The 27,356-nt window shown below is 37.7% G+C and overlaps 1 protein-coding gene across 1 annotated transcript; it reads right to left on the reverse strand.

Moving 5' to 3' along the window:
• Positions 1-421: 421 nt before the first annotated feature.
• On the reverse strand, positions 422-24,843 carry LOC107722451 (tetraspanin-9-like). The gene is made up of 6 exons (XM_016530807.1): positions 24,787-24,843; positions 19,764-19,838; positions 9,169-9,270; positions 8,933-9,064; positions 7,523-7,606; positions 422-4,517 (listed from the first exon to the last, which is right to left on the reverse strand). The coding sequence occupies exons 1-6, from the start codon at positions 24,841-24,843 to the stop codon at positions 4,446-4,448; spliced, it is 522 nt and encodes a 173-aa protein (XP_016386293.1). The 3' UTR covers positions 422-4,445.
• Positions 24,844-27,356: the final 2,513 nt, after the last annotated feature.

Genomic DNA, 27,356 nt, shown 5'->3' on the forward strand with positions numbered 1-27,356 from the left:
GTAACAGAATATGTTGACATGCTTTAATGTTCAAAAAACACATTATTTTTCAAATACTGTACATTATTGTAGGTCCTCTATGCCCCGCCTCTCTCAAACGCTTCGTCATTATGCAAATATTCCCACATAGTGACCTAGATATGTGGGGGCGTGTTAGAACGAGCCGTTTTAGGGGGCGTGGCAGAGTCTTAACTTTGATAAAGAATATCTCTTTGGTTTTGAGACTTTAGTCTTTGCAACTTGAAATCGCATCATATGACCCCTTTAAAATATCAGAATTCAGTACCAACAAATGCCAACATTTCATTCAGATCTACAACTTAATTATTGAATTAATAAGTACAAAAACAAAATAAAAATGAAACATTAAAACACAATAAATGGGTACAAAATTTGTTTCAATGACTGTTGAAAAAAATTCCCAAAATATACAATCAGATGGCATGGGTGTGCAAGCTGGAGACAATGTTTCTGGGCCATCTTCAATATGATAGAAATATAGGGACCATACCTTTCTGAAAAATTCATTAGTATTTGGCCAATTAATAATGAACTTTTACTTTACAATTGCTACAAACTATAATGTGATTATTAATTTGCATGTGCTTCATGATAGTATCCACAGATGAAAATCCAACATAAATTAATTCTAATCTGAGATTAGGAAATGAAAGAAAAAATGTTTTATAATGCAAAATCTTATCTATGCTTAGCACACCCTTAAAATCAATACGTGACAAAATATATGATACAAAACAAATTACAACATACAATGAACATTGTACAAAAAATAACAACTAAAAAATGACATTACAACACTTGTGTTGGAGTATCAAGCACTGAGATTCTCTTGCACCTTTAGATACTTGACAGACATATTTAGACAGTTAGCAAAAAGCAATATCTTCGTTGCATATTAAACAGATATGCCTCAGATGTCATACACATTTGCAACGGTTTATGAGATGATTCGTAGTGAAATGTTTACGTGCATTAAGCCTGAAACAAATGCATTGCAAAACATAAAAAAAGAATAGCAGTAAAAATTAAAATTGCTAATGCCAAACTCTTGTTGGTTGTTCAACATGATACCGTGTCATTCAACACTAACAACTCAACATCTGACTATTTCAGATTTAAATACACAATGTAGCCTATAACAGTGGAAAAATATAAAGGAAAAATGGGTATTGTATATACTTAAAAAAAAAAAAAAAAGAAGAATAACAGTGAGACATGGGTTTAAGGACATCTTTCAAAAATTTAAAACATTGGAACAAGGACCAAAAAAAACTTTCCAAACTCTTAAACAATTCCTAACCTTGGAAAGCTTACACATGGGATTAGTTCACAGGATGCAATTTTGCGGCCAAAGTTTGTAAATCAGTCAGATAAGAGGGTCGGGACACATCATTGAAGTGTAGTGCGGCGGGGTTAAAGACACTGAGCAGATGGAGCGCATCAGTGCAAACCTAATCAGAGCTAGTATTGACTAACTCCATGGTGTTCTTGAAGCAAAAATGGGTTTGAAGCCAGACCACCAGGCGTAACACAGAAAAACATTTTCATTTATGATGGTAATAATGCAAGAAAATTTTCTAATATGCAAAATTGTTTCTGTTTGCTAGCGATGGTGAACATGCGGAATTGATTGAAAAATGCTGTAGATTCCAGTCCTCCTGATACAAATGCCTCATAACACAAATCCCTTAAAGCCAATGTGAAACACCCTTGACAACCCATTTTACATCTATAATGTGACACATTTATGAGTAAAACAATATGTTCATTGATTAAATCAAATGTAGGTTTGGACAGAATGTACACCAACAGTAATGCACCTTTTTCAAATCTATTATTATTTGTAACATTTAGAAGTTAACCAACATTAAATGAACGCTTTTTCTATTGGTAAAATGTAAGAATGGCAGCATAACCTAATATAGTAACCTAAACTGGGGTTATTTTATATATATATAAAAAAAAAAGTAAATGGGGTCAATTTTGGCTTCATGTTGACTTTAAATGCTTGCAGGCAGAGTGTGAGTGAATTGAGTCTGCAGTTTCTCAGTCTTTTACTTTTTCCACTATCGTAATAACCACAGGTGGCTCTTATAGCAGCACTGTTCACTCAGTGACAGAGTTCCTACACTCACCCAGAGCAGAAGCTCTCATTCCCCTCCATTTCAACACAGAATGAACGTTAGAAGTAGCTGTCGCTTCTGGTCCCAACTGTTTCTTAATATAAAGCAATTTTTCTAAAATAGTGTTTGAGTGTCAGTGAGTGTTTGATGGGATGAGAGGTGGTGTTATTTCTCTCTCCATCTCAAGTGCTCTATTACGTCCCTCTCGGTCACACATTAACAACGCGCACACGCCGAGCTCTTAAGGGACGGCACATAGTCTCAGTGACAGTCTGGATAGGAGACCATCAGATGACCCCACTCTGGTTGTCTCTCAGCCATCATCACGCCTCATCTATTGCTCAGTGATTTTAAACCCCTACAAACTGTCTGCTGGTGAACACACTCTCACTTCAAAACTTCCTCGTCAAGATGCATTTGCTTTGAAGCAAGTCCCTTCAGGGTGTGATACAGAAGCGTTATCACCCCATACAGCAGGAATGTAACCGTTCCAGCCTGATGCTTGAAACTAAAAGACAGATGGAGACAGAAAAGAGCCGAGAGAGACAGAAAAACAGCACAGGCTATAAAGCTGAGGTGTGCTAGGGATACTTTAAAGAAATAGTTGAAGGCAATTTCTGTCCCCTCATGTCACTCTGTTCCCTGTGATTTTCTTCCGAAGGACACAAAAGGACAGCAGACCACCAATTTAAGTCATTATCTGGCCCACATGTAATATGTGCCCACAGAACTTGTCAGAAAGGTCAGAACATTTTTGCAAAATTAGAACGCCCATTAATCATAAAGTTCTATAAAATTACCACGTTTAAACCGTCTTGCAGCTCAGCACATTTACATATTAAAAGTAAGACACTCAACAAGTATGTAACATACACCGAGTTTGAATATGCATATGCACAAATGAGAGTCATTTCCTCAGCAAGTATGTTTTGAAGTGAAGAAAACTTGAAAAACTGTAGAGCACCAGTCTAAGTCATATGCCATATTATTGCAGTATTTTCCCCCTCCTTTTTAGAGTTTGTAAGCATCAAGTCTGCTTTTGTTGTATAGCATAGAGCCACATTCTTCAAACGATTTTCTTTTGTGTCAATGGAAGAAAGCAAGTCCTACAGATTCGACATGAAGGTGAGTAAATAAATTTTACTCTTCAAGTCTTCCGAAAACATAAACTTTACTATCCCAGAAGAAATGTGCAAACATGAACTAGGTGGAATCTGTATCTTTAGGCTCTTTCTCAACTTTTTTTTTTTTGGGTACAGACTTGGATTCAATGAGCAAAACATGGGGAAATGGTCAAACTCACAAAGCTCTGCCTTTTATACACGTCTAGTTTACCAACTTTTGTAACCTTACACTTTTTCTTCTATAAAAACTTTGCTTCATTGTCTATGCCATAGAGTTTCAGTAGAAGTCTGGTTAAAATGACCTTTTAGTGGTTAACAAAGAGGATGTTTTTGCATGAACGTGGATGGCTGGCTAATCAGACAGTCCCTGTTTGATGTATTATACTGACATTAGATTGTGATGGTTCTCATCAGAGTGAAACTCTCGACACGTTTCGATGCGTCCTCAAATCACAAACCTTTAAACATAAGAAAAGGCTTATTTCCAACACACACAGACAAACTCAAATTCCTGGTGATGCCTCGCTAAATTTTTTGTACCGGTTTCTTCCAATCCTTAGGTGCACAAAAATGACAATTATGGGGTTGGGGCAAAGTCACTTATAAAAACAAACAAAAAAAAGTCTTGAGCCGAAATGACAAGTTTTCTGTCTCGTACAAAACCACATCATGCTAAAATGGAGCTGTTTGTCATTTACACTGTAGATGGAGGTGATGATGAGCGATGCTTTTCAAATTCATCCACCCTGAAGGTTTCCAGTCTGATGTCTTCTCGCCTCATCTATATGTTGGGTGGAAGGATTTACGTATTAGTAAAGCCACACAGTTTTTTGTCATTATTCTCCTTCCTGCAAATGTTAGTTAGTTCAAGCGTAAAATAAAGGTTCTAGAGGAGATGAAGAAAGTCAAGAGGCCTCATGGGGAGGATTCTGGCCAAGAGTCGGTCCTCTCGTTCCTCTCTGTCCCTGGGTCTCTTTGGCAGATGAGCAGATGGGGGAGAAAGAGTGGAAAAGAGACAGACCATGGCTGAAGTCTACCACAGGATGGTAAGGTATAAGCTGGGGAATTAATGGGAAGAGGGATTGGCCAGTGGTGAAAGTTAGATACAAGAGGAGGAGCTGTCCTCCAGAGTCTGTCCCATAATGCACCACTGCTCCTCCCTTGAGAAACGGCCTTGTTAAGCATCATACTTCTTCCCGCTTCTGTGAATCTGATGGAACAGTGTCATGGAAAAGGCCATTCCCAGGAGCTGGAATGACAAAATCCAAATGTAAAGGTTAGTGTGCAACACATGAACTATATGTCAGCAAACACAGATGGCCTGGGTTAATCGAGAAAAAAACATTGGAAATATTCCTAATTAAACACTAGGAAATTCAAGGGGTCACTGGTTGGTTGGTTGGCATATGCAGTTATCCCCTGCTGGTAGATGATGGGACTAGACCATAATAGGGCCTTTCGCACCGCAGGAACCTTTTCATAGTACCAGAACTAATTGTGGAACTACCCACTTTTTGGCGTTTTCGCACCGCCGGAACTGGGAGCGATTTTAGTACCGGACTGCCTTTTTCGAGAAACAAATTAGCTCCTACTCCGGAGCAGGGTCTAACCAGCACAACTGGTACTAATCGTGACGTAAGTAGAGAACTAAAGCGGTGCGAAAGGCCCTATTGTGACCAGCTGGCAAAAAGCGGCTTTCTTGATTGATGGGAAAGCAAATATTTAGTGTATTTATTATTTAATGCATTAGATATTGTATTGATGTAACAATAAACAATATTTGCATTGATGTAAAACAATATTTCTAACAGCATTTATTAATTAAGAGTTAATTTCATTTTTTATAAATATGGAAGTCTCCGTTAATTCATGTTTGTTCATAATATATTAGCATTAATTTATACTACTTGAAGTTAATAAATGCTGTAAAACATTGTTCTTTATGATACCTAATGCATTAACTAATGGTAACAAATTTAACCTTAATGCAAACTGTTTTTTAAAGCAATGCATAAATCGCAGTTATTTTCTTTTTTAAAACATTTTATTAAAACATGTTTTTCCCTTTGCATTTTTTAAATATTTGTCCTTTTTTATTTCATTATATTATAATACATTTGGTAGCCATTGGCCAGTTTATTTGAAGGGTTGTATTTTTTTATTTTTCTGTGGTTTTTGTTCAGTAAGTAAAGGTGGCAGCAAACAGGCCACACTTCCAGGGCTGCATGCATCAGCCAAGCAGCTGCCAGTGGATAGCTTTCTCCAGGTATTACAGACCCACTTTGGAAAATTGACCTCATTTTTTAGAAAAACAGGTTTGGTGATGTGGAGCATAGTGTCACGGAGGTAAACGGAAATGTGTTGCAAATATACTGACTCTTTGAAGTTAATTTTTAGATCCATCCTGATCCATCAAACGCACAGCGGTGGTCGACATTCCACAGTCATTATCTTAATGCTGCAGAACCTGCAGTTTTTATCACATGAGCAGGAAGCACTATCAGACTCTGTGTGTGGATTAAATCAGATTCTCTCACATCTTTGAGCTTTAAAGGTATCGCATTGCTGCTTCTTTACACTGTCAATTCCCACAGAAACTGAACTGTAAATCTAGGCAGACTCTCACACAGACTTCAGTGTGAGTCCACAGGTGAAGTCTAGGCCCCTAGCAATGTCTGACAACTAGAGATGCGCTGTGGTCGAAACCCGTAGGGAAAAGATTCCTTCAGAATCCATGCGTTCTTAAGAGAAAGAATTACAGTACACTAACAAAGTACCATAGTCTTTATAAAGCTTCCTGGACACTGTAACATGGTTCTACCATGGTATACTTTTAGACCATGTGCGCTACTATTCAAGATTAAAAAAAAAAGTTTTTAAAAGAAGTCTCTTATAATAACCAATGCAGCATTTATTTGATCAAATTACAATAAAAACAATACTGTGACATATTACCATCTACAGTAACTGTTTTCTATTTTATATATATTTAAAATGCCATTTATTCCTCTGATGGCAAAGCTGAACTTTGATTAGCTGTTACTCCAGTTTTCAGTGTCAAATGATCCCTCAGAAATCATTCAAAATATACTGATTTGGTGCTCAAGAAACATTTCTTATTACTACCAATGTTAAAAAGAGTTGTGCTGTTTAAGATTATTGTAGAAACCTTGATACATTTTTTCCCAGGATTTTTTTATGAATAGAAAGTTCAAATTAACAGCATTTGTAATGACTTTACTATTATGTTTTGATTCATTTCATTAATAAAAAAAAAAAAAAAAACTTTTGAATCTTATTTTCATTCATGGAACATGAATGCTAATCTAAAATTACAATGGAATATATCAAAGTACCATTGTACTTTGAGGTTTGTTCAAATCCCTAAGTATTGCATTAGCAAGCCTCACTGATAATTTAAAATTACAAAACACTTACAGAGCACACAGTTTAGCAACTAAAGACCAGATTATGGCTGGCTTTTACGGGATGAGATCTAAGTAAATCACTTGTGATTTTGCCCCAGCTCAGCCCATGAGGAGGATTATGTGGCAAGTGTTTGCTTACAAGCCTGTGGTCACCTCATACTGAGAAAAGTACTTAGTAAAGACCCCTGTGCACTATTATCCTCAATAAACTGTAATTACCGAACACAGGCTTACAATAACTCATGGATTAATTGAGAGACCATTTTGCCTAATCCAACATGGGCTTCTTTCACTATTTACCACATTTTGTATTTCTGGCTTGTGATAAATGACTGATATGGACTTGGACTACCTGTGAAACTGTTAAAAGATACTCTCAATTCAGTTTGCTAACTTTAAAAGTGACAAAGTGGCAAACATGGCAAAATATATATATATATAGTCAAACTACTGTTGATGCATGGACCATATTTAACATGTCTCTGCCTAGTTTCTAGGAAAAAAATCTGTCTGACGTTAATGCAAAGCGCCTACGCAGAATGTACACACTAGACCAGGCTGCGCTGATAATCAAATACATTGAATTCATGGGCTTTCTAGGGCTATAACGAACTGCTGCAAAACATCATGTGGGGCCGACAGGTTCACTTTCTATATATTCGAGTATCAGCAAGCCCTAATGAGCGGTTCACCTTTTCTCTCCTGGGCTGACTGTGGCGCTCCACACATGTGCTTCACTGTTTCAGCAGAGACAGGCGCGCTCATTATCACCATTGCATTTGACACGCTGAGTGATGGCAAAACACACCAGCGCGCACAATCTTACCTGAACTACCAAGATACACATGCCGATGGTTCCGAGTAGGTGCTTATTATCTTCAAGCCACTCTTCAACCTTCTCATAGCAGCCCTGGAAGACAGGAAGAGCCACGAGATGTGATTTATCATCTGGGCGAAAGCACTAACACAAACAGATTGAGCACATTTCACTTTCTAATTTGCTAGTTGTTAATTCTGATCCAGGGAAAATGAGCTGAAGTCCAGCAGTGGTGGAATTGGTTTTGAGCACATGCTTGAGCGACTGCTGCGGCTGCATTTTCAACGCGCAGTGACTGAAAAAAAGCACATTCAGCGATATACTGTATGTGGCTATGCGGAAAAAAAGACAAACCAGCTTTGAGTTGGCGGTGTTGTGGGCTGCTTTTCACACTAAGGCATTGAAAAGGAAATCCATTTCCAGCAAAAAAACTGTGGCGGTAATACAATATAATACCTACCAATATGGCAAAACTCTTCTGTGCACATAGCCTCTATGTAAAAATTTTTGACTATTTCCTCTTGTTCTGAAAATTTAAAGCAATTTAAGACCTTTTGTTGGTTAGCTGCTTAACTTCTGGGGGAGAAGACAAATTCAACAATTAAACGGCTTACGGTTTAAGACTAACTTGACTACCAATGTGTCCTTGTGTAATTTCCTTCCCTAGAAGAAAACACAAAGGTTTCTGCATTGGAAATCGTGAATTTTACTCAAAATGTTCTCTCGTGGCAGCTTCGCAAACTTCAAGTATGGCTTGTTCTGCTTTAATGAAAGGAGCTTTTGAAAAGAACATTGAGAATTTACTAAATGGAAATGTCTCATCTGCAAACACTCCATTAGTACCTCTGTGGTAACTAAAAGCTTCAGATAAAGACAGTCTGACATGTAACATCATTTGCAGCTCTGTCAATTGCACAAAAAATACTCCCTCAAGAGACCATTGCCCTCGCTACAATCTCATTTAAACATTCAGTACATTAAAATGAGTTTTCATAAGTTAAATCAGCTCCCATAAGGGAAGACGAATGCATCCGGTGTCCAAAGGTGAGCAGGAATTCATAAAGATACATGACTCTGGCACTTTACAGATGCACTTAGAGCTCCAACCAACAGAGATGTCTTAAATCTATGGCTTTTACTGCCTTTCATTTATTAACAATAACTCTTTTCAAGGACAGAAAAGAGAAATCCTCTCAGTTATTACCTCCTGTCTTTTCTTTGATCCTGTCTAGAATCAGAAATGTTCTTTAATGAATTTAAGAGTGGCAATTCAAATGTATTTAAAATTGGGATGATTCAATTGAAAGTTGTGCATTTGAAATGCAGTATGTGTATAGTTCACTGCACACATCAAGGCAATTAAAGGTCTGGGGAATGATGGCAACATTATCATTGGTTTAAGTGCAGGTGTCCACTCACCCGTGTCCAGAACATGTTGGTGGAGTTGCGGCCACACTCCTGATAATGCTCTTGACAGCAGCGGTCAGGCACCACCTTTTCTTTCAGAGCCTCGTGCCAATCTGTGTAACCAGTTACGCCACAACACTTCCACTGTCACACTGGGGGACAATGATACATTTTTAATAATAACCAGATATTAGTGTGTGACAGCATTTTCATGATTCTCAACACAGTCATAATTTCACAAAGAGTACCTCAGCTTGGATGATATTCCAGGCATTTCTCAGCCCAATGTTGTTGTCTGTGTTGTAGAGAGCAAGACCGTCTTTCAGGTCCTGCTTTGCATTCTCACTGACCTGTGAACAGAAGGATAAGTTTATTAATATACAATATCAAACAATCTTGAGAATAACAAAATTTCAACCAGGCCACCAAAACTACATTTGATCATTTTGACAAATAGATTTGACCAAAAAAAAAAAAAAACGTTTCATAAATGTGTAAGTCAACCATAGGCAGAGCGTGTGTAAGGCTGGGGAAGGCTTAGCCTTCTACACAAATAAATTAAATCTATTACGTCTGTGGCTAACAAAGTGAATATGAATAGACAGTGTCGATTGCGGCATTAAATTAAGATCTGCTCATGTTGCACCGTATTTCATTTTAGGCGTTTTTACAGTGTTGCTCATTTTAACCAATCACACACAATTCACCGTAGTGCATTTTAGGCGTTTTTACAGTGCTGCTCATTTTAACCAATCACACACAATTCTGTTGAGCTTAGGAATGCAATGGCCAATCAGAGGTGTTCAGATGAGTCATCATTGAAACAGATCAGTTTTGTTGAGTGCGCGCGCATTCGCTGACTGAATTCTGGACTCTTGCGAATTCTCTCATTATAAACAAGATGTACCTACAATATAAGTAAGAGATTCATTTCACAGTGTATACAGCTTCAGTGATTATAATGATAGTTTTGTTTTTTTTGAGAGTGCTCAAACTCGCGATAGATCAGTGTTAGTGATGATGTCACTTTCTGTATATAATTTATTCGCTGTTTGAATAACTGTGGAAAGGAAACGTTATATAATTATCAATTTCTAACGTTTTTATTAAATTGTAAGCACGTTAAATACAAATTCAGTCCCATTAAAAAAAAATTTTTAGCCTACATGACACCCATGTCTAGTTCTTGCCTAAAAAGACGAGTTTATGATGTTTAATACATTTGGCTGCTTTTAGCCTTACCCTGGAGTTGGTTCACCCTCCGCCTATGAAGTCAACAATAATTTCATAACTTATTGGTTATACAGAAATGTATATACACAGTTTCATATATATGACAGAATAACACACTCACACAAATTGAGATATTAAATTTCAATTAATTGTATAGTTTGAAAACTTAAAAAAGTTTTAATTCAATTAGTTTGGATAATATGTATAAATGTTATTATTGCAAATAGTGAAAAACAATACGCAAGTCCTAAGAGAAATTTACCCGCTTGTCTATCCTAATAAGCCATCTCTGTTTAGTCAATACCTGCCATCGGGTTCTCGACTACTACGTCTAATTAATATAATTAGCATCATTCATTGGAGAATGTGACTGTGAGTAGAGTGTTAAAAAGCATGCTATCGTTGACGCTGGAAGACAACATACTCATATACATGCTGGAATCACTATCATTTCCCCCTCGGCTGGGGTAGATAAATATTTCGCTGGCAGTTTTAATGAGGTGTACGATCTCACATTAGTGGTTCAGTGCACTCTGGCCCAGAGCGACGGAAGTGCAAGGTGATTAGAGTTTGACAGAGCGGCGGTCCTGATACAGACGCACACTACATTAACATCATTTCACCCTAGAGAAAAGACAAAACACCATATCCTGGAATTTCAGTGAATGATAGTCTCTCACACAGACCTATAAATAAGATATATAGAGATAATATCTGCACTTACAGCTTTAACATTATGATTTATTGTCACACTTCATATTGCTGTTGTATTTGTTGTATTATCACAACATTCACTGTTTTGCTCACATCAGAAAGACTCTGAACTTCTGAAGAAAATAAGACTGGTTCCTGTGCATGATGCTAGGATGTTGGGGATTTCTATCACATTCTAGATTCCTAAAAATTCCTATATATGGTTTGGGACCATGTCTATGAGATATTTTTTTGCCAATTTTTTCATCTTACAGGCAAAAATAATGAATTAAATCACTCACAGGGAACATACTGGTTAAAATTAATTAGATAAATAAAAAAGCTATAGATATATATATAGATATATATAGATACATTTTAAATGCACGTTTTGGATAAAAGTGTCTTCTAAATGCATAACTGAAAAAGTGCAGGGTGAGGTACAAGTATGAGTGATAGTAATGCTTGCCTTAGCAAACAGCACTAATAATATAACAAATTGAAACATTCATGCTGTGAAACTTCTTTGAATGCTGAGGGAAATTATTGAATGAACAGTATGAAATTTTAATTCAGATAATCTTTCAAATATATGTTGAAATTGGCCTAAAATGTCCTCTGGAGACCTCCATCATGTGAAATGTTTTTTACATTCTTTCCAGTCATGCCATGATGAAATAAATTCAGCCAATGATGCAGAACGGCAGCAATAATACTAAGTCAAGACAAGATATTAAAAAGCTGGTAGAAGGCATATGTCTCTCGCTGGAGTGTGCACTCATTAGTGCCAGATATTTTTGTACTGGTGGGTACGCTGTGTGAGTAGCCACGTTTCAGAATGGAGAGAATAAAACGAAAGGTGAATAAACACCATCATCCCTTCTTTACAGAAAAATCTCATTATACAAGAATACATCAAAGCACACTCTCAACTCCATCAGGGTACACGGTGACATCACTCCTTTCACGTCCTGCTTGGAACACATGATGATCAGAACTGTTTGGTAATGGCTGATCTTTCATACCTAAAGAAATGCGTCCCAATTACCCAGCACACGAGACTCCCATATCCCACACGGTCCAATTACAATTAAGCTCAGACTTACAATAAATTCTTAATCAGCTTGTGGCTGAAAAAGTCACGCAATTCTGTTCATCCTGTTCAAACAGCAAAATAGCATGTCTAATGGAGGGATGTTACATGTCCGACTAAGCCTCTCTAATGCCATGAGCTGAGTAGGATTCCTAGAAAACTGCATTTTATTTTTTAGGCAAGTATTAATTTTCTTGTCTAAAATGCTAATTGAATACTTCAAAGGTTTGTGCGCAGTAGAGAAATTTATGCTTTTGTTAAGCAACAATGCATTATATTAATAAAAAGTGACAGTAAAAAGACATTCAAATAGTTATAAAAAAATACACATTTCATATAAATACTGTTCTTTTGAAATGTCAATTCATTAAATAATTATGAAAAAAAATACTGTTTCCACAAAAATTTTAAGCGGCCTTTAAATGGTTTTCAACATTGATAAAAATGTTTCCAAAGCAGCAGATCAGCATAGTAGAATGATTTCTGAAGGATCATGTGACACCGAAGACTGCTGAAAATCTAGATATCTTCCACCACAGGAATAAATTACATTGTAAATATATTAAAATAGACAGATATTTTAAATTGTAATAATTTCACAATATTACCGTTTTTACCGTATTTTTAATCAAATAAATGCAGCACAAAAAAAAAAAAACACTTTTGAATGATATGAGGTTAAGCAATGAGAAAACATCTTACCAATAGCCTGTAACGCATGCCCACATTTAAAAAACAAAAAATCTAGTAATCACTAGGGCTGCCCCCTAATAGTCGACTAATCGTTAGTCGACCAGAAGAGGCTTGGTCGACCAAAATTTTATTAGTCGCTTAGTCGCATTTAAAAAAACAAAAAAAAAACATCAGTTGCGCTCACTGCAGGACAGATGGAGGCGCCAGTGCGCTCACTTGCTTTTAAAATAGGCTACTCCGTAATTTTTGGTCATACAGATTAGGGCTATGCGATTTGGGGGAAAATATCAAATTGCGATTTTTTTTTGACAGATATTGCGATGGCGATTTGATTTGCGATTTTAAATTTGCAAAGTCAAGCTTCAGCTCAATATTGTCAATAATGTGCGGCACAGTAACAGATAAGAGCAATACATCTTTCAAATCTGTAAAGACTATGTTTATTTGTGTGCACTCACAATAACAACAAAATGCGCTTTTGTAAAATAATGAAAGCAAACAGGATGCGCTTTCAGCCGTCTCGGTCTGTGAACTTGAGCGCGAAACTCTGTGTATATCTTTGCCTTACAGACATTACAAATATATAGAGAGAGAGTGAAATGTCTACTTTCAAATGAACCAATTCAAATGGAAAACAAATATTCTTAGATTATGTAATCCGTATGAAACATATACAGGCGCATCCACTACAGCGGCGACGAGTCAGTGTCTCCGACTTTATCTCTTAAACTGAGAACAAAGCAAACACTAGTTTACCAAATTATTAAAATGTTAATGCAGTCTCCTTACTGTTTTTCCCTGACACATTCATAATCATTTGGCTACTTCTGCCGGTGCGCTGTGGCAAGCTTTATGCTTGTGCTTGAGCGCTGCTTAGGCTATGTAGGCAATTAAAGGCTCATTATAATGATTTAAATAGTTTATTAATAAACGTGCGATTAGTCGACTAATGCTTAAAATGAACGACTACTAGTCGACCAGAAAAATCCTTAGTCGAGGGCAGCCCTAGTAATCACAAACCTCTGGAAAAGTTATTGAAAGTCATGGTTGAAATGCAGCAGTCATGTCAAATAATCTAGTCATCTTTCTTCTCATCCAAAAACCCACAAACAGGGCGGACTCTGTGGAGGACTCCAAAACAACTCTGTTTTCTGACAACAAAAGGGAAGCTGTCCTATCCTCAGAGGCAAGCACTATCTGCAGTGATAAATATCCTGTCACTGAAATGAAAAGTATTGGTAAGGTGGTGCTCTGCTCATATTCTGCCACAGTCGCCATCTTGCAAGCCCTAAGGGACTAGCTATGCTAATGAAACATACTGTTAGAAGTGTCATATTATGCAGAAAGTTAATTAGTTCTTCTCCCAGACAATGAGTTCATGGGAAGAGTGCCAGTGTGAATGAAAGGTTACTGTAAAGAAGTCCAGACAGGACTGTCAATCTAAATCAAGATGGATGAACTGCAGCCCAAATGTTTAGCAGTATTGTATCCTTTTTGGGATATGAATAGAATAATCTGCCGCACAACTGGGGCCAAATTAATAGTTCAATGGTTTGAAAAGTACAACTAGAAATGGCGTAGAAACTATTTTCACTCAGAAATAGTTACATTTCAAATGTTAAAAGTAACATGCTGAATTAAACGTGAAATTCTGAAGTTGAAAGACTGAAATAGTATTTTCTTGTATAACAATCAGTGTATCATTCCCTGTAAATCCACTATTACATACTACACTATTTCTCAAAAAGTGAAAGGAGCATATGTTTCCCATGGCCTGTGGCTGCTTGTTGCTAATGCATAGCTCATTAGGAGTTTGTATACCTGGCCTTGGATTGTGTTTAAATAATGTCTGTCCAGTTGGATCCAGTCTCATGAATGCACGGTCCAAAGTCATTTCAGCCCGCGCAAGCATCTGGATCGAGAATGACCTAGTGGCTCTTGGTGTTTGATTTGTAATCATTTATCTCGTTAGTTTCCTATGTTCTCAGGCAACATGTGAATGTAAAGATGTTTGTTTGGGAATTTGGAGGGTTTGACCTTAGGATCAGATGTTAGATGTAGCTAATAGATGACATCATTATCTATACCAACAATTCTTGGGGTGAACTGGGAGCGGAAACGAGAGTGAATGGTGATGTAGAGAGGAAACTGTGCTTTTCTTCAAGTCTTGTGTGTGTTTGAGTCTCCAGATTGTGGACAGGTTTGTCATATTGCTGCCCTGGAGGCTTGGGTTTCTGGAGATGTGTCAGCACAATGTGTGTGTTGAGGAAAGCCTGCTGTTTACTAAAGAGAGTAGAGGAAGATGAGGTCAGACAGAAGATTCGTCCATCACCTCCACTAGGCCAACAAAAATGTTTTGAGCAATTTACAGTCTGTAAACACACACCCTTAAATCCTAACTTAAAAGGGATAATTCAATTTAAAAAGGAAAAGGTTTTTGTTTATTTGCTCAAGTCGTTTCTCAACTACATGGTTTTTTCAATGAAACTCAAAAGGTCAAATCTGGCCACTCTTTTCAACATCAAAGAACAGACCACAATTAAGTTATTATTCATTGGTTAGCTCTCCTTGAAGGAGCTTTTTGGACACTCTTTTCAATTCTATTTAAAAGTGTACGAGGGCTGTCAAGCTTCAAAATGTCAAAAAACAAAACTGGTCCCCTATGACAATATAGTCTTCTGAAGTCATACAAAATCTTGATGTGATGAACAAACCAAAATTAAGCTGTTTTTCATTGCTTAGCTCTCCTAATAGGAATTCATAAGTTCATGAGAATAGTGAGTTGGATCATTTCAATGAATCAGTCAATCCAGTACACAAAACAGATCTGACTGATTTGTTTTTTAATCAAACTCAAATTTTCTTGTAGTAACAGTTAACAGCCATATGGTGGGAAGATTATCAGCTAATAGCTTAAACTGACTTCAGAAGACTTGACAAAGTGTGCATATAGACAACTTGTGCTATTTTCATATCCTTTTGCACGCTCATTTATATGAATTTTACATGAAAACAAAGACCAATACATCATTTAAAATTCCTCTATGCTGGAAGAAAAAAATTGTAATATGGGTTTGTAACAACATGAGGCTGAGTTAGTATGTGTGTTTCCATTACAGATTCATGGAAATCTTTTGAGATATTTTATAAATGTCGAAAAAAAACGATTGCAAAAAGATGGCGTTTCGATTCACCCATGTTATGCGACTAAAACGTAATTTTTTCCTCTCGCGATAAGTCATGACGACAGATGTTGGTAGGTTTACTTGTATCGCAGTCCCCACACTAGCCATTATTTTTAATTGAAGGTGATGTTGGCATATATGAGAACGAGCGCGGAGAGCCGCTTCTGAAACATGTCGCAGCACGGCTGGTATAAACGCAAGCATTGACTAGAGTGGCTGCGATCAGCTCCGGTTAGCCACATTGTAGACGTAATGTGCCGCAGACATGTGCAGTGTAAATAAGGGGTTATCCAAGCAATAATGGCAAGGAAAGCCCTTTATGCTTGAGAGCAGCCACGTATGAGGTGTTTCTTGGAGGTCATAAAACATTAAAGAATGATCATGTGACTTGTACATGCGAAAAAGTTCACATTGCAGTTTTGCGAAATATTCCTTTTTCGAATTGCCTGAAAAACCATCTCATGCAAGCGTAAAACGTTTTTGCGATATATTAGTTTTTGCAAAATTGATGCGTTTCCATTGGGCGAATTGTCAATTCGCGATTTCAATTTGCGCAATTTGAAGGGTAATGGAAACACAGCTAGTGGCTGAATTTTCATTTTAGAATGAACTATCTCTTTAACAACTATTTCCACATTGGAAATAATGTTCCATTAGCGCATGTAAGAGCCGCCCGACATAAGTGCCTGTCATGGGATGGTAATTTCCAGCCCAGATGATGGGCCAGACTCTTGATCAGCAAGGGAAAGTCTGGCCTTGCTGTGAGCTGGCAAGATACGCACAGCGTGGGTCCTACTGTCACGCTGTCAGGTTCTTTGAAACCTGGCCCGAAGTCCTCAAAACCCTGGCTGACCGCCTCACCTGTTCAGGTGGTTTACAAGACACTTTTGCTGCTTTAAACTCATGAAGTGGAAAATGACTGTTTATATAGTCAAGCCTGACGTAAATCATTTTAACACTGGCACATTCGTTGTTGATTTGTTTAGTGCGAGTAAATTGGTTTAATTCTGAGCTAAAATCAGCAAGCAAACAAGCAACCGCGATAATGCTGCCACATGAGATCACAAGCCTTACTCTCCCAGAATCACCTTGTAAATTGAAAATAACAGGAAATACAATGAAGACCAGTGTTTTGTTCAACTAAATTATGATATGAGTTTGGGGACCTTTAAAATGGACTTGGAGTTTTACCTGGTATCAAAGACACTCTCAATCCATTCCCTGCACACGTGGGTCGCTACTCATTTTCAGAGCATCCCTAATTGTGTCGCTTTTGCCCATGTAATGGCACAACATTAGAGGCTAAAAACTCTGAGTCATCTACGGATGAAACCGTAGCCACAGCTGAGGAGGTGAAAGTGCGCTGTAATGCTCTTCATCGGTCTCTGTAAGCCTATCCGAAAAATCACGCTACTGTGCTTCCCCCTTTTCAAACCAGCTAATATGGCTTCATTTGGCCGCCGTTCTGCGGCACACGCGCAGGAATGAGGTCATGAGCGTAAAGACGGATGCTCTAATCTGGTGCCTAGCCTTCGCCACCTGCTGCAGTCAGATGGTGGGTCACTGCAGGCCCCACGTGTGTGCTTTAATCCACAGCGTTCATGTACGCTCAGTGAGGTGGAGACCCACTATACCTCTGTTTCGCCAACTTATCTGCAGGAGTGAAGCATCTTGCTGAGTTAAAGATTGAGGAAGGCACAAAACATTAAAACTGAAACTACAGGTCTCACATTATGAAGCTATAACAATGACAAATAGATTTTAATTTTGTACATTTGACATTTAACAAATTAGTTTTTTTGTGGCATATTGATATTAAATACATAGTATTAATTTATACATGCAAGTATTACTCCAATCTTCAGTGTCACATGACCCAGAAATCATTATAATATGCTGATTTTGTGCTCAAGAAACATTTCTTATCATCATCACAGTTTAAAATGCTTGTGCTGATTAAAATGTTAGTGGAAACGGTGTTACTTTTTTCAGGATTTTTTGATGAATATTTATTTAAAATAACATTTCTTGTAAGAATGTAAAAGTCTTGCTGTCATTTGTGGTCAATTTAATGCATCCTCACTTATAAAATTACAGCCTCAAGTTGTCAAGACATAGTAAATTCAAAATTCCGCATTCAAAAATTTGTAATTATTAAATGTCACGTCAAAAATTTTACAAAATTCTAATTCAACATTTTTCTGGCTCTATAATATCCTGCCCATTACTATCGGAGCAAAATGCTTGGCTTTAACTTTGTTTTTTGTACAGAAAACGTGTGCTTTCATACACTGCCAGTGTGACTTTTTTCCCTCAGATGTGATAATGAATGCCTTCTGATTTGGAGATCAAATAATGGAGTCAATTAAAGATTCCTCTGATGGCTCACGCCATTCTGTGCGGATGGAGCGGCAGGTTTTGAGTGACGGCTGTACCCCTGCCGCCCAGTTCATGCGGTAGAGAAATGAAAGAGACTAGCTCACAGCTTTGTGTGGTTGATACAAATCTCTATATCTCATCTTCCCTCGCTTCTCTCTGAAATATCTCTCTCATCACGTTGTGTTAAAGGTCACATAGGTATCTTATATCGGTAGTACGAACAACATCAATACATGGCTGGGGGTCTCAGAGTGGTCTTTAAAGACTAATACATGATAGGTACACTGCTTTCAGCCTAGCTTTCATTATATGAAGATACAACCTTGAGTCTGCACACAATATAGCACACAATGGAAAAAAGTTTGTGTCTGCAGAAACAAACTTATACAGACAAGAGCAAGCGAGTCTTACGCTTGAAAAAATGTGGCCACCAAAACGCAGCCTCAGTTTGCAGTCCACGCTTGAGTGTGAGTTACACGCTCCGATAAGACAACTAGGCAGTTCTCGTACCTTGGAGATAGGCAGATCCTAATCTCTAAATGGATTGTGGGTAAGTGAATTACTTTAGCTTCCACAGAGAGCGTGGCAAACGGAGTGAATAATGAACCACCCAGAAATCCTTGATGGGATTTAACACCTCCTAGCATCCAGCCGTACATTTGGTAAGCGCCCTTGAAAAGGAGACTGTGCAGTGCACACTCTGAAGCATCTGTTTGGTGACACTCACGACTTCATCAAAGAGGAAACAGGACCTCTGCGTGTTCAGGGTGGGTAGTAATCCACCAGGATCTGCAATGTGTCAAAAGGTCAGACTGCCCTGTTTTAGACATTCCAGTTGGCAAAGTATCGCTTCCAGTTGTGTGTGTGTGTGCGCTGCCCCGAAGGCCATGAGAAAGAGCCTGAATGTTGAGGCAGGTGGAAGGATTGACCGAGAAAGAGCTCAGTGCCAATTACTTGGTGACAACTGGCCGGAATTAGGCCTTGTTGTGTGGGGTGACCTCTGACCTTTGGTGATGAACTCTTAACCTGCGCTGCTCAAGACAAGAGAGGCGGCTGTTCTTTAAAGAACTCGATGACCTGATTAAGCTTGGGAAATGGGATGAGCATTTCCATCGAAATAGTTTTATGCTAATTTTATGGGGATATTACAAAAAATGGTTGACAGAAACAACAAAATATGCATAAAAAATGTATATGTTTGCTCAAGGTGGATCTTTTTTGTTATGTAAGAATACATGGGAATACACTACAATGAAAATACATTACCGAATCAATAACTGATGTTTAAATACACAGCTATGAGGATTCTGGACTAATGAGATTTCATGTGGGCGTGGCTATACAACACAATCTAAAATCTTCTGCAACTCATTTGCTAACAGATTTCAATCGTTTGTTGATTTACGTCATGCCTGGTTAGGATAAGGTGCAATTTGATGGGATTTTCCCATCCGCCAGGCAAAATCAAAGCCGAAGAATCTGCCACTAATTAGAGATTAGATAGTGGGATTTGTATGGAAATACAGTCAAATCATTTGCACAGTATAAAACTGGTGAACAGGCTTACCTTATCAGAGTAGACGAAGAAAAGAATGAGCAAAATCAGCTCAGCCAGCAGAATAATCAGCAAGACAATGAAGAACTGCAAGAAGAAAATATACAAAAAAAAGGAAGTGAGTGATACGATTGAGAGTGAGAAAGACACAGGGAAAGACCTGTCTGAATGAATCATCTCAGCTTTCTACACTCACCCTCTCCCTCTCATTCTATTTCACTTCTTCAGCTAAATATTTACACAGCCTTCCACACAGCATGCGCCTGTCAGCCAGTAAACATTATTTCGCTGAGTGCTCAGTGCATTTTCCAGTCATCTCCTGATGACCGTTTCTGTCAAAGTCCATCTGAAAAGCAGATTCGAGCCATCTGAAAGCCTTTAAGACACTTGTTTATTGAACCTCTACATTGACAGGTCCGCAAAATAAGTTCCCTTCCGCCATTAGAGGAGGGCGATTGTGTTGACTATGTGCGGCCTCGCCAACCGCTGAATGACAATATGTGTACATGTCTGGTCTGCCTTGACTCTACTCGCTGGTCTGGACCATATGGGGTACGTAAATAGAGCAAAGTTGAAGGAATGGATGTGAAGACTGCAAAAGCTTTGAAGGTTCTTCCTTCCTAGACCTCTGGGGGAAGAGAGCGCTACACCACATCCAGAAACATAGGACTGGCTGCTTAGATCTCAAACCCAGTGACGTGAAAACCCTTTCTCTGATGTCTCGGCTTATATACAGCACAGATAGCGAAATCTAAAGTTCAAGCCATTCGAATTTACACCGCTCCTATCTAATAGGCATTTAGGGAACCGTAGGAACTGGAGATTGACATTAAAAATTAATAAGGAGGGATGGTGATGGTGATTCTGGGTTTGATTGGATTTGTGAATTCTCCAAACGTCTCTTCCTTCACTTGAATTGAATCTAACATGTTTTTTTTTACACGTTTAACCTTGCCTATTGGAAAAAATTCAAGAGAATCAGCAGAATAGTAGGGCCCTATGACAGAATTGTGGAATCCAGTCATGAAAACGGAATTTACTGTATAACACGGAATGTCACGGAATTTGTCAAAGTTTAGATTAATTAATCAACAGTAGGTTATTACACTTAAATCAAAACGCAAAATGGACTAGTGTCTGTGAATATTAAGCCACAAAAATATGCGTGTCTCTGTGTGAATGAATGGCGCAGATGCGCGGTTTCTTTTACTACACACGTACTGAAGCGCACATGATGCTCAGTGTTTTCAGTGTCTGCCATCTCACTAAATGAGGACATAAACACATGAACAAAATCTCCAGAATTGCACATTTTACGGTTTCATTTGAGAAAAACCATCGCCATTTCATATACACACAGAAATGTAAAGTTCTTTATGGCAACCCGTCAAAATAAAAGCTTGGTTTAACTTGAAGATATTGTGCCAGAAATATATTACTATAGTTCAGTAGAATACTACTATTACTGCTATAATTATTAAAACTTTATTTTTTTAAGGAATCACACAATATTTCTTCCATGTTTTAATTTTAATAGTAAATCCCCTTTTGTTTCCCAAAAAATAAAGTTAGTGTAATTTTCATTAATTAAAATGATCAAAAGGGTATTGTAAAAATAAATTGTAATAAATTAAATTGTTTTTACGCATTCAAATAATTAGACATGCTAAAACCGAATTTGATCAAAATAAAACAGAAGGTTAGAAAAAAATAAAACATTTCATAGGGCCCTAAACATGTTGTTTTTGTAAGACTTTTAATAAACTGATGTTAAATTGTATGAGTTTCATGATTTTAATTAATTAGACATGCGTTTGATTAATACAATTTAATTTAACCATTAAAATGGACTCCAGAAAAACAAAATTTTGGAAAAATAAAACTGATTTCATAGGGCCCTATAGTACAGCATATTTTGATATGGCAACAATTTTGTCATGCCAACAGGTTCCTCTAGGGGGCACAAACACCCTGCCATCTTGGTCCCTTGAGGGCCACACTATGACTTTGATAAAACACAGAAGACTGACTACTGACATTTGTGTGCAGACACGGAGTCCAGCTGCGTGACTGTGGTGACGAATCTGTATAGTTTCTTCTGATTGACAACACTGAGAGGAGAGGCTGTTTGCCCATCAATCTGCGATAAGGGTACAAAGTGATGCCTGCAGAGATGACGAGGAAGAAGCGGCTGACATTTCCTTCGCTGTTATTGGAATATCCAAAGCAATCTCCTCGTGAATACGGAATCACACCCGGCACTGATAAATTGATGGGCGCCACACGGCAAATCAAAAAGCATCACGAGTGCCTTCCCCGTGTGAATGCTGTTGTCGCTGAAGTGCAAGCATGTTCGACAACTGACCAATGGCGTGGAGGCGATAAAAGCAAACTCGACAGTCGCATCCTCAATTTTTCAGATGTTGTAAATTAGTAATCGCTTTTACATGTGCTCCCATTCGCTTTCAAGCATAAACGAGGCAGTTAACTGAACCGCCTGACAATGCCTTCGAGATTGAAGCAGCAAACTTGAGGACAGAAACTCAGTGAAACAAATTCCTTCAGTCATGGTGGTTGAAATTATCAGCACGCTCTTCTGCCGAGTACCTTTCCCACCACGGGAGAGATAAAGAACGCTGTGAGAGACACGGAGGCTGTGTGTATCTCACACACTTGGCAGGTTAAAAGTGGGCGCTGAAGCTCTGTTTGGTGAGGGAGCACTTTAGCCTGAGGGTGAGGGCCGTTTTTAATGCCCTGGGAGGTGAGAAATGGCTCTGCACTAATGTAACATGGAGAACTCGATTTATCAAGCAGCGAGTTGTCAAGTAACCTGAGAGGAAGCAGCCTCTATGAACCTTAGTCAGAGTAGATTACTTGTTTAATTTGACGCAAATGAAAACAAGGATGTCAGGGATATCTGTACCCATAATGATACGTTATGATTCAATTTAATATGTTGTGATGCATCATATCATAATGAAAAAAGAAATGTCAATTGACCGTTCGCAAAGACCTGCCCTCCTTAGTTACTGTTGCTATCCCCGACAAACAATGCCGCTCTCATACTACACTTCATGTTCTCATGCAGTGAAAAATACATCGCAGAGCAAAGAGGAAACTGACAACGTTACTTCTGATATGAAACAAGATCTCAGGACTCTCAGATTTCAAATTTTGTCATTTTTAAAGAAATTCAAACAATAAATATAATTTTGTGGCTCTTTAATGTGTCGTGACAGATCACTGTATTGCCTCAGTTCAAACACGTGAACCGATCGTCTTTTCATATTTACGTAAAGCACGAAATTAACATGAATAAACATCAGAAAGTATTTTATTTCAACCGCGGAACACACCATTTTTCAAGTTTAAATCCACCGAAGTTAATCTACTCTCCTGTCTGATTTGTGGTTAAGGCTTGAAGGGATACAGCTGCAGCTATTTGGCATGCGTATTTACATATTTTCCGAGCCAACAATATAACGTGAAACCTATGAAAATGGTTTTAAAAAAAAAGCACATGGCGCCATAGTTTCATCACTTTACAGTGTCGCAGTGACCGTCTTTTTGCAGTAAAGGACCTGTCATGGTTTGATGAGTGGGAAAATGACATGAAGCGACTAGAGGTTAGCGGCACTGAAAACAGATGAGCGCACATGTGCATATACAGCTCCAGATGAGCGCACGTGCATATACAGACCCGAAATTTTAGTTATATTGAAAAAGTTTCAATTCAGTCAATCTTTTTTACCCCATTTTAACATGGATTTCTATGGAGACCGGCCAAGATGGCGGATAGCAGCGGCGGCACATGATATCCGCGTTCTGATTGGTCAGATCGCCTGTCAATCAAGCTCTTTGCAAACGGTCACTATTGAAACCGCAGCAAAACAAGAGAGCGACTCTGCATTGTCTGTTGCAGTTCCCGTCACTTTTGCTCAGATTACAAGACCCACTTCTTGATTAATTGAACTGCAAGATATGAATCACAAATAAATTAAAAATTTCCATGTAAAGATCATTACTCTAATATTATGAAATATTATTACAATTTAAAAGAATTTTTCTATTTTACTATACTTATATTGAACTTTCAGCAGCTATTACTCATCTTCAGTCACATTATTCTTTTATTTGATTTATTTTAAATATTTTTTGTAATAATGTGAATGTCTTTACTGTGACTTTTGATCATTTTAAGACATTGAAATATAAACGCAATATATAAATATATTATTTGTTCTGCTAGAAATGAAATAAAACTAATAAAATGTGACTATATTTAATTTATGTATCACCTTTTAAAGCTCAGCGTCACTTTGCAACAAAATTTACTACAGGTAATTAAATATAGGGTAAAATCAAATTTTTTAAAATATATTTATATGAACATAAAAATAGAAATATAATAAAGAGACCACTTTTCACAATCCAGTAATTTCCAAATGGATAAAACACTGTCCTACATTTTCCCCCCTCATTGAATATTCTGTTTTACTTGTTATATTATGTTGCAACAATATACCACAAAGCTCATTTGCATTTGAAAAATGAACAAATTTATCACTGGAAGTTTGCCGGAGCACTATATTTCTGTATGGGAATGCACAACTGAGGGTTAAGCTAACAGATTCTAAACGTTTCTCAAATCACTAAGCCATTTCGTGTCCATCCATCATGCAGCATTTATATGTGTAACAGTGACTGAAGGTCGTTAGCATTAGCATGGTCGCACTGCCTCAGCACTGCTTAAAACATCCTCGAACACTTATAAAGTCAGAGCACGCCTGGAAACATCGACCATGCTGCTTACCTTCAGGCTGTGTGCAATTTTAACTCATTTACCTTATTTGTAAAACCTCTCCCGTGATTGAAACAGCAGCCTGTGCAGTCACATCAAAAACTCCAGGAAGAAGCAGAGGTGAGAGGCAGGGGGGCAAAACGTGAGAGAACACATTAGCAGGAGAAATAAAAGACAAGGGTCGGGGTGCAATGTGCAGGTAAAGACAGGAAAAAAAAGTGTCCTCGGAGCTACAGCAAAGTCCTGAAAGCCCAGGAAAAGGACGTGAGTGGGGTGAGACGAGTGCCTCATAATGGTGCATTAGCAGTGTGTGCCTCGGCGGGGGACATAAATGGAGGCTTTGTTCTTCTCTGATGAGTCTAAGATGAAAAAAAAGGGATGAGAGAAAGAGAGACAGGGATATTCTGCCCTCTTGCTTCAGTTCTCACTTGTTTTGGACCAACTCACTGGACAGATTTAATCATTTAAAGGGGTCATATGATGCTTTTTTAAAGATCATTATTTTGTGTATTTGGTGTAACAGAATATGTTGACATGCTTTAATGTTCAAAAAACACATTATTTTTCAAATACTACATTATTGTAGGTCCTCTATGCCCCGCCTCTCTCAAACGCTTCGTTTTCTACAAAGCCCCCTCCTTGCATGTTAGAACGAGGCGTTTTAGGGGGGCGTGACAGAGTCTTAACTTTGATAAAGAATATCTCTTTGGTTTTGAGACTTTAGTCTTTGCAACATCAGGGATCTTATCTATGCACAATCAGCTGTAACACTCCAAAGAGAAAGGAAAACTTGAAATCGCATCATATGACCCCTTTAACACCCGACGGAGCTCAGCACTCAAAGAATCCTTTCTACACTGTTCTGTTTGTAGTATTTTTAAGCTCTCTTTAAAAAAAAGAAGTAGTAGTAAATCAATGACATAGGCGCATATTATGTTGTCAAATCTTTACGTTGAACTGAAGTGCAATTAAAGTCACTGCTGATGTATCTGGGAGCACAGAGAGTTTAAGGGGCAAGAAAACAGAGAGAGAATGTCTACAACCATGCACTTCACCTCAGTTACAAGAACTGTTGGAAGAAATATTTCAAACACAGACTCTTGGGCTACACTGTTAGACTTTGCTGTAATTTTACAGTTACTTACCGCAAAAAAAGCCCAGTAAACTACCATATATATGTTTTAAGGTTAACTACTGTAATATGCACTGAATTATGGGTATTTTAATGCCATTTACAGTAATTTACTGTATATGGGAATTTGCGGTACTTTACTGTTTGCTCAAAAGCAGTAGTGTTACTGTAAATTGTTCTGCAGATGAAAAACATGAATCTGCATTCTCAATATAATGTCTGGGTAAGCACAAATGTGGTGAAATAAATGCATTTTTAAAATGATTAAAAAATTTAATATATAAACTTTGCTTACACCCCACAAAATGTAAATTTTATTCGCAAGCAAAGCCCGCGCAACAACCTGGCAGAGGTTATATAAACTGAGGCTTGTGTCCGGTGTGCACAAAACGGACTTCCCCTCTGAGTGAACCGCCAGACGTCAGCTGCGAGTTTTCCTGTGGTAAGTACTTTTCTCTTACTTTTAAAACGTAAACCATTATCAATATCAATTAAATTAAACTCTCTCACGCGTGCGAGATGGGTAGGCCTATATGTCGCACGCGCTCTCTCTCGTTAATGAAACATTTACGCCAGTGCCTATACCAGAGGAAAAAAAAATATATTCAAGTAAAATTATAATCAATTAATTCAAGAACTGATTTTGTAAGTGATCAATCTAGCAGTCATTCTAGATCTGTGATTTATCATGTTCATAACATATAGTGATTAGTCAATAATCACTAACGAAAAATAATGATTCTTCTTTTTCTCTCTTTTGCTTGTTTCAACAGGAGCTAACTACACCCCAAAGGCTATTTTAGGAGCCACAGCACTGAGCATCTTTGGCTTTGTAAGTATGTTTTAACTATCAGACACAGTATGTGACATTAGATTAACTGCAGCTGACAGAAATATTTTAATATAATAATAATTAAAGAGATGTTTTGATATATATATGATCAAGCATCCCACACCTGAGATATGCAATATCTCTCTGATGTTTCCTCTTTTCCTCTCTTTTTCTTGTGTCAGCAGGAGCCAACTACACCCCAGAGACTCTTTTAAGGGCCACCTAGAGTCATGGCACCTTTGGCTTTGTACGTTTATTTTTTATTTTTTAAACGATCACTCATATGTTTCATATGTTGTTGATATAGATTTCATAATTCCAGTTGATTCACAAGCTCTTAATGCATTTCTGATCTTGATGATCTTGATTTTGATTCACAATTATTCTGATTCTCTTATTCTGATTTTAGTTTCCATACGATTTAATTGGATTAAAATATTTCTGAGAATTTGATGACAGCCATTTATGTACCTTGATTTAGTATTCATTTTGGTTATAATCCTGTATTCTTCAAGAGTACTTCTAGATCGACTCAAAAGCCTGTTTTGCTCTAATATTTTCAAACAATACAAATGTTACAGTAGCTGATACACACTGATATTCCTTGGATCAAGAGCTGTCACAACTAAAAAGATACTTTAAAACACTTCCAAAAAAAAAAAAGTTCAAACTTTAAGTTTGAACGACCATAAAGTCACTCTTTAATGTGATTGTACATTCAGGCAATTAATGGAGTTCCCTGACAAGGATGTGCAAAAAAGCAATACTGTTTAAACAGTACTATACTGGGAATAACTGCTGTTGCACAAGTTGTTACCTTGTCTGTCCATGAACAAATTT

Source organism: Sinocyclocheilus rhinocerous, unplaced genomic scaffold (assembly GCF_001515625.1).
Source record: "Sinocyclocheilus rhinocerous isolate Xijiao unplaced genomic scaffold, SAMN03320098_v1.1 scaffold604, whole genome shotgun sequence".
Lineage (NCBI taxonomy): Eukaryota > Metazoa > Chordata > Actinopteri > Cypriniformes > Cyprinidae > Sinocyclocheilus > Sinocyclocheilus rhinocerous.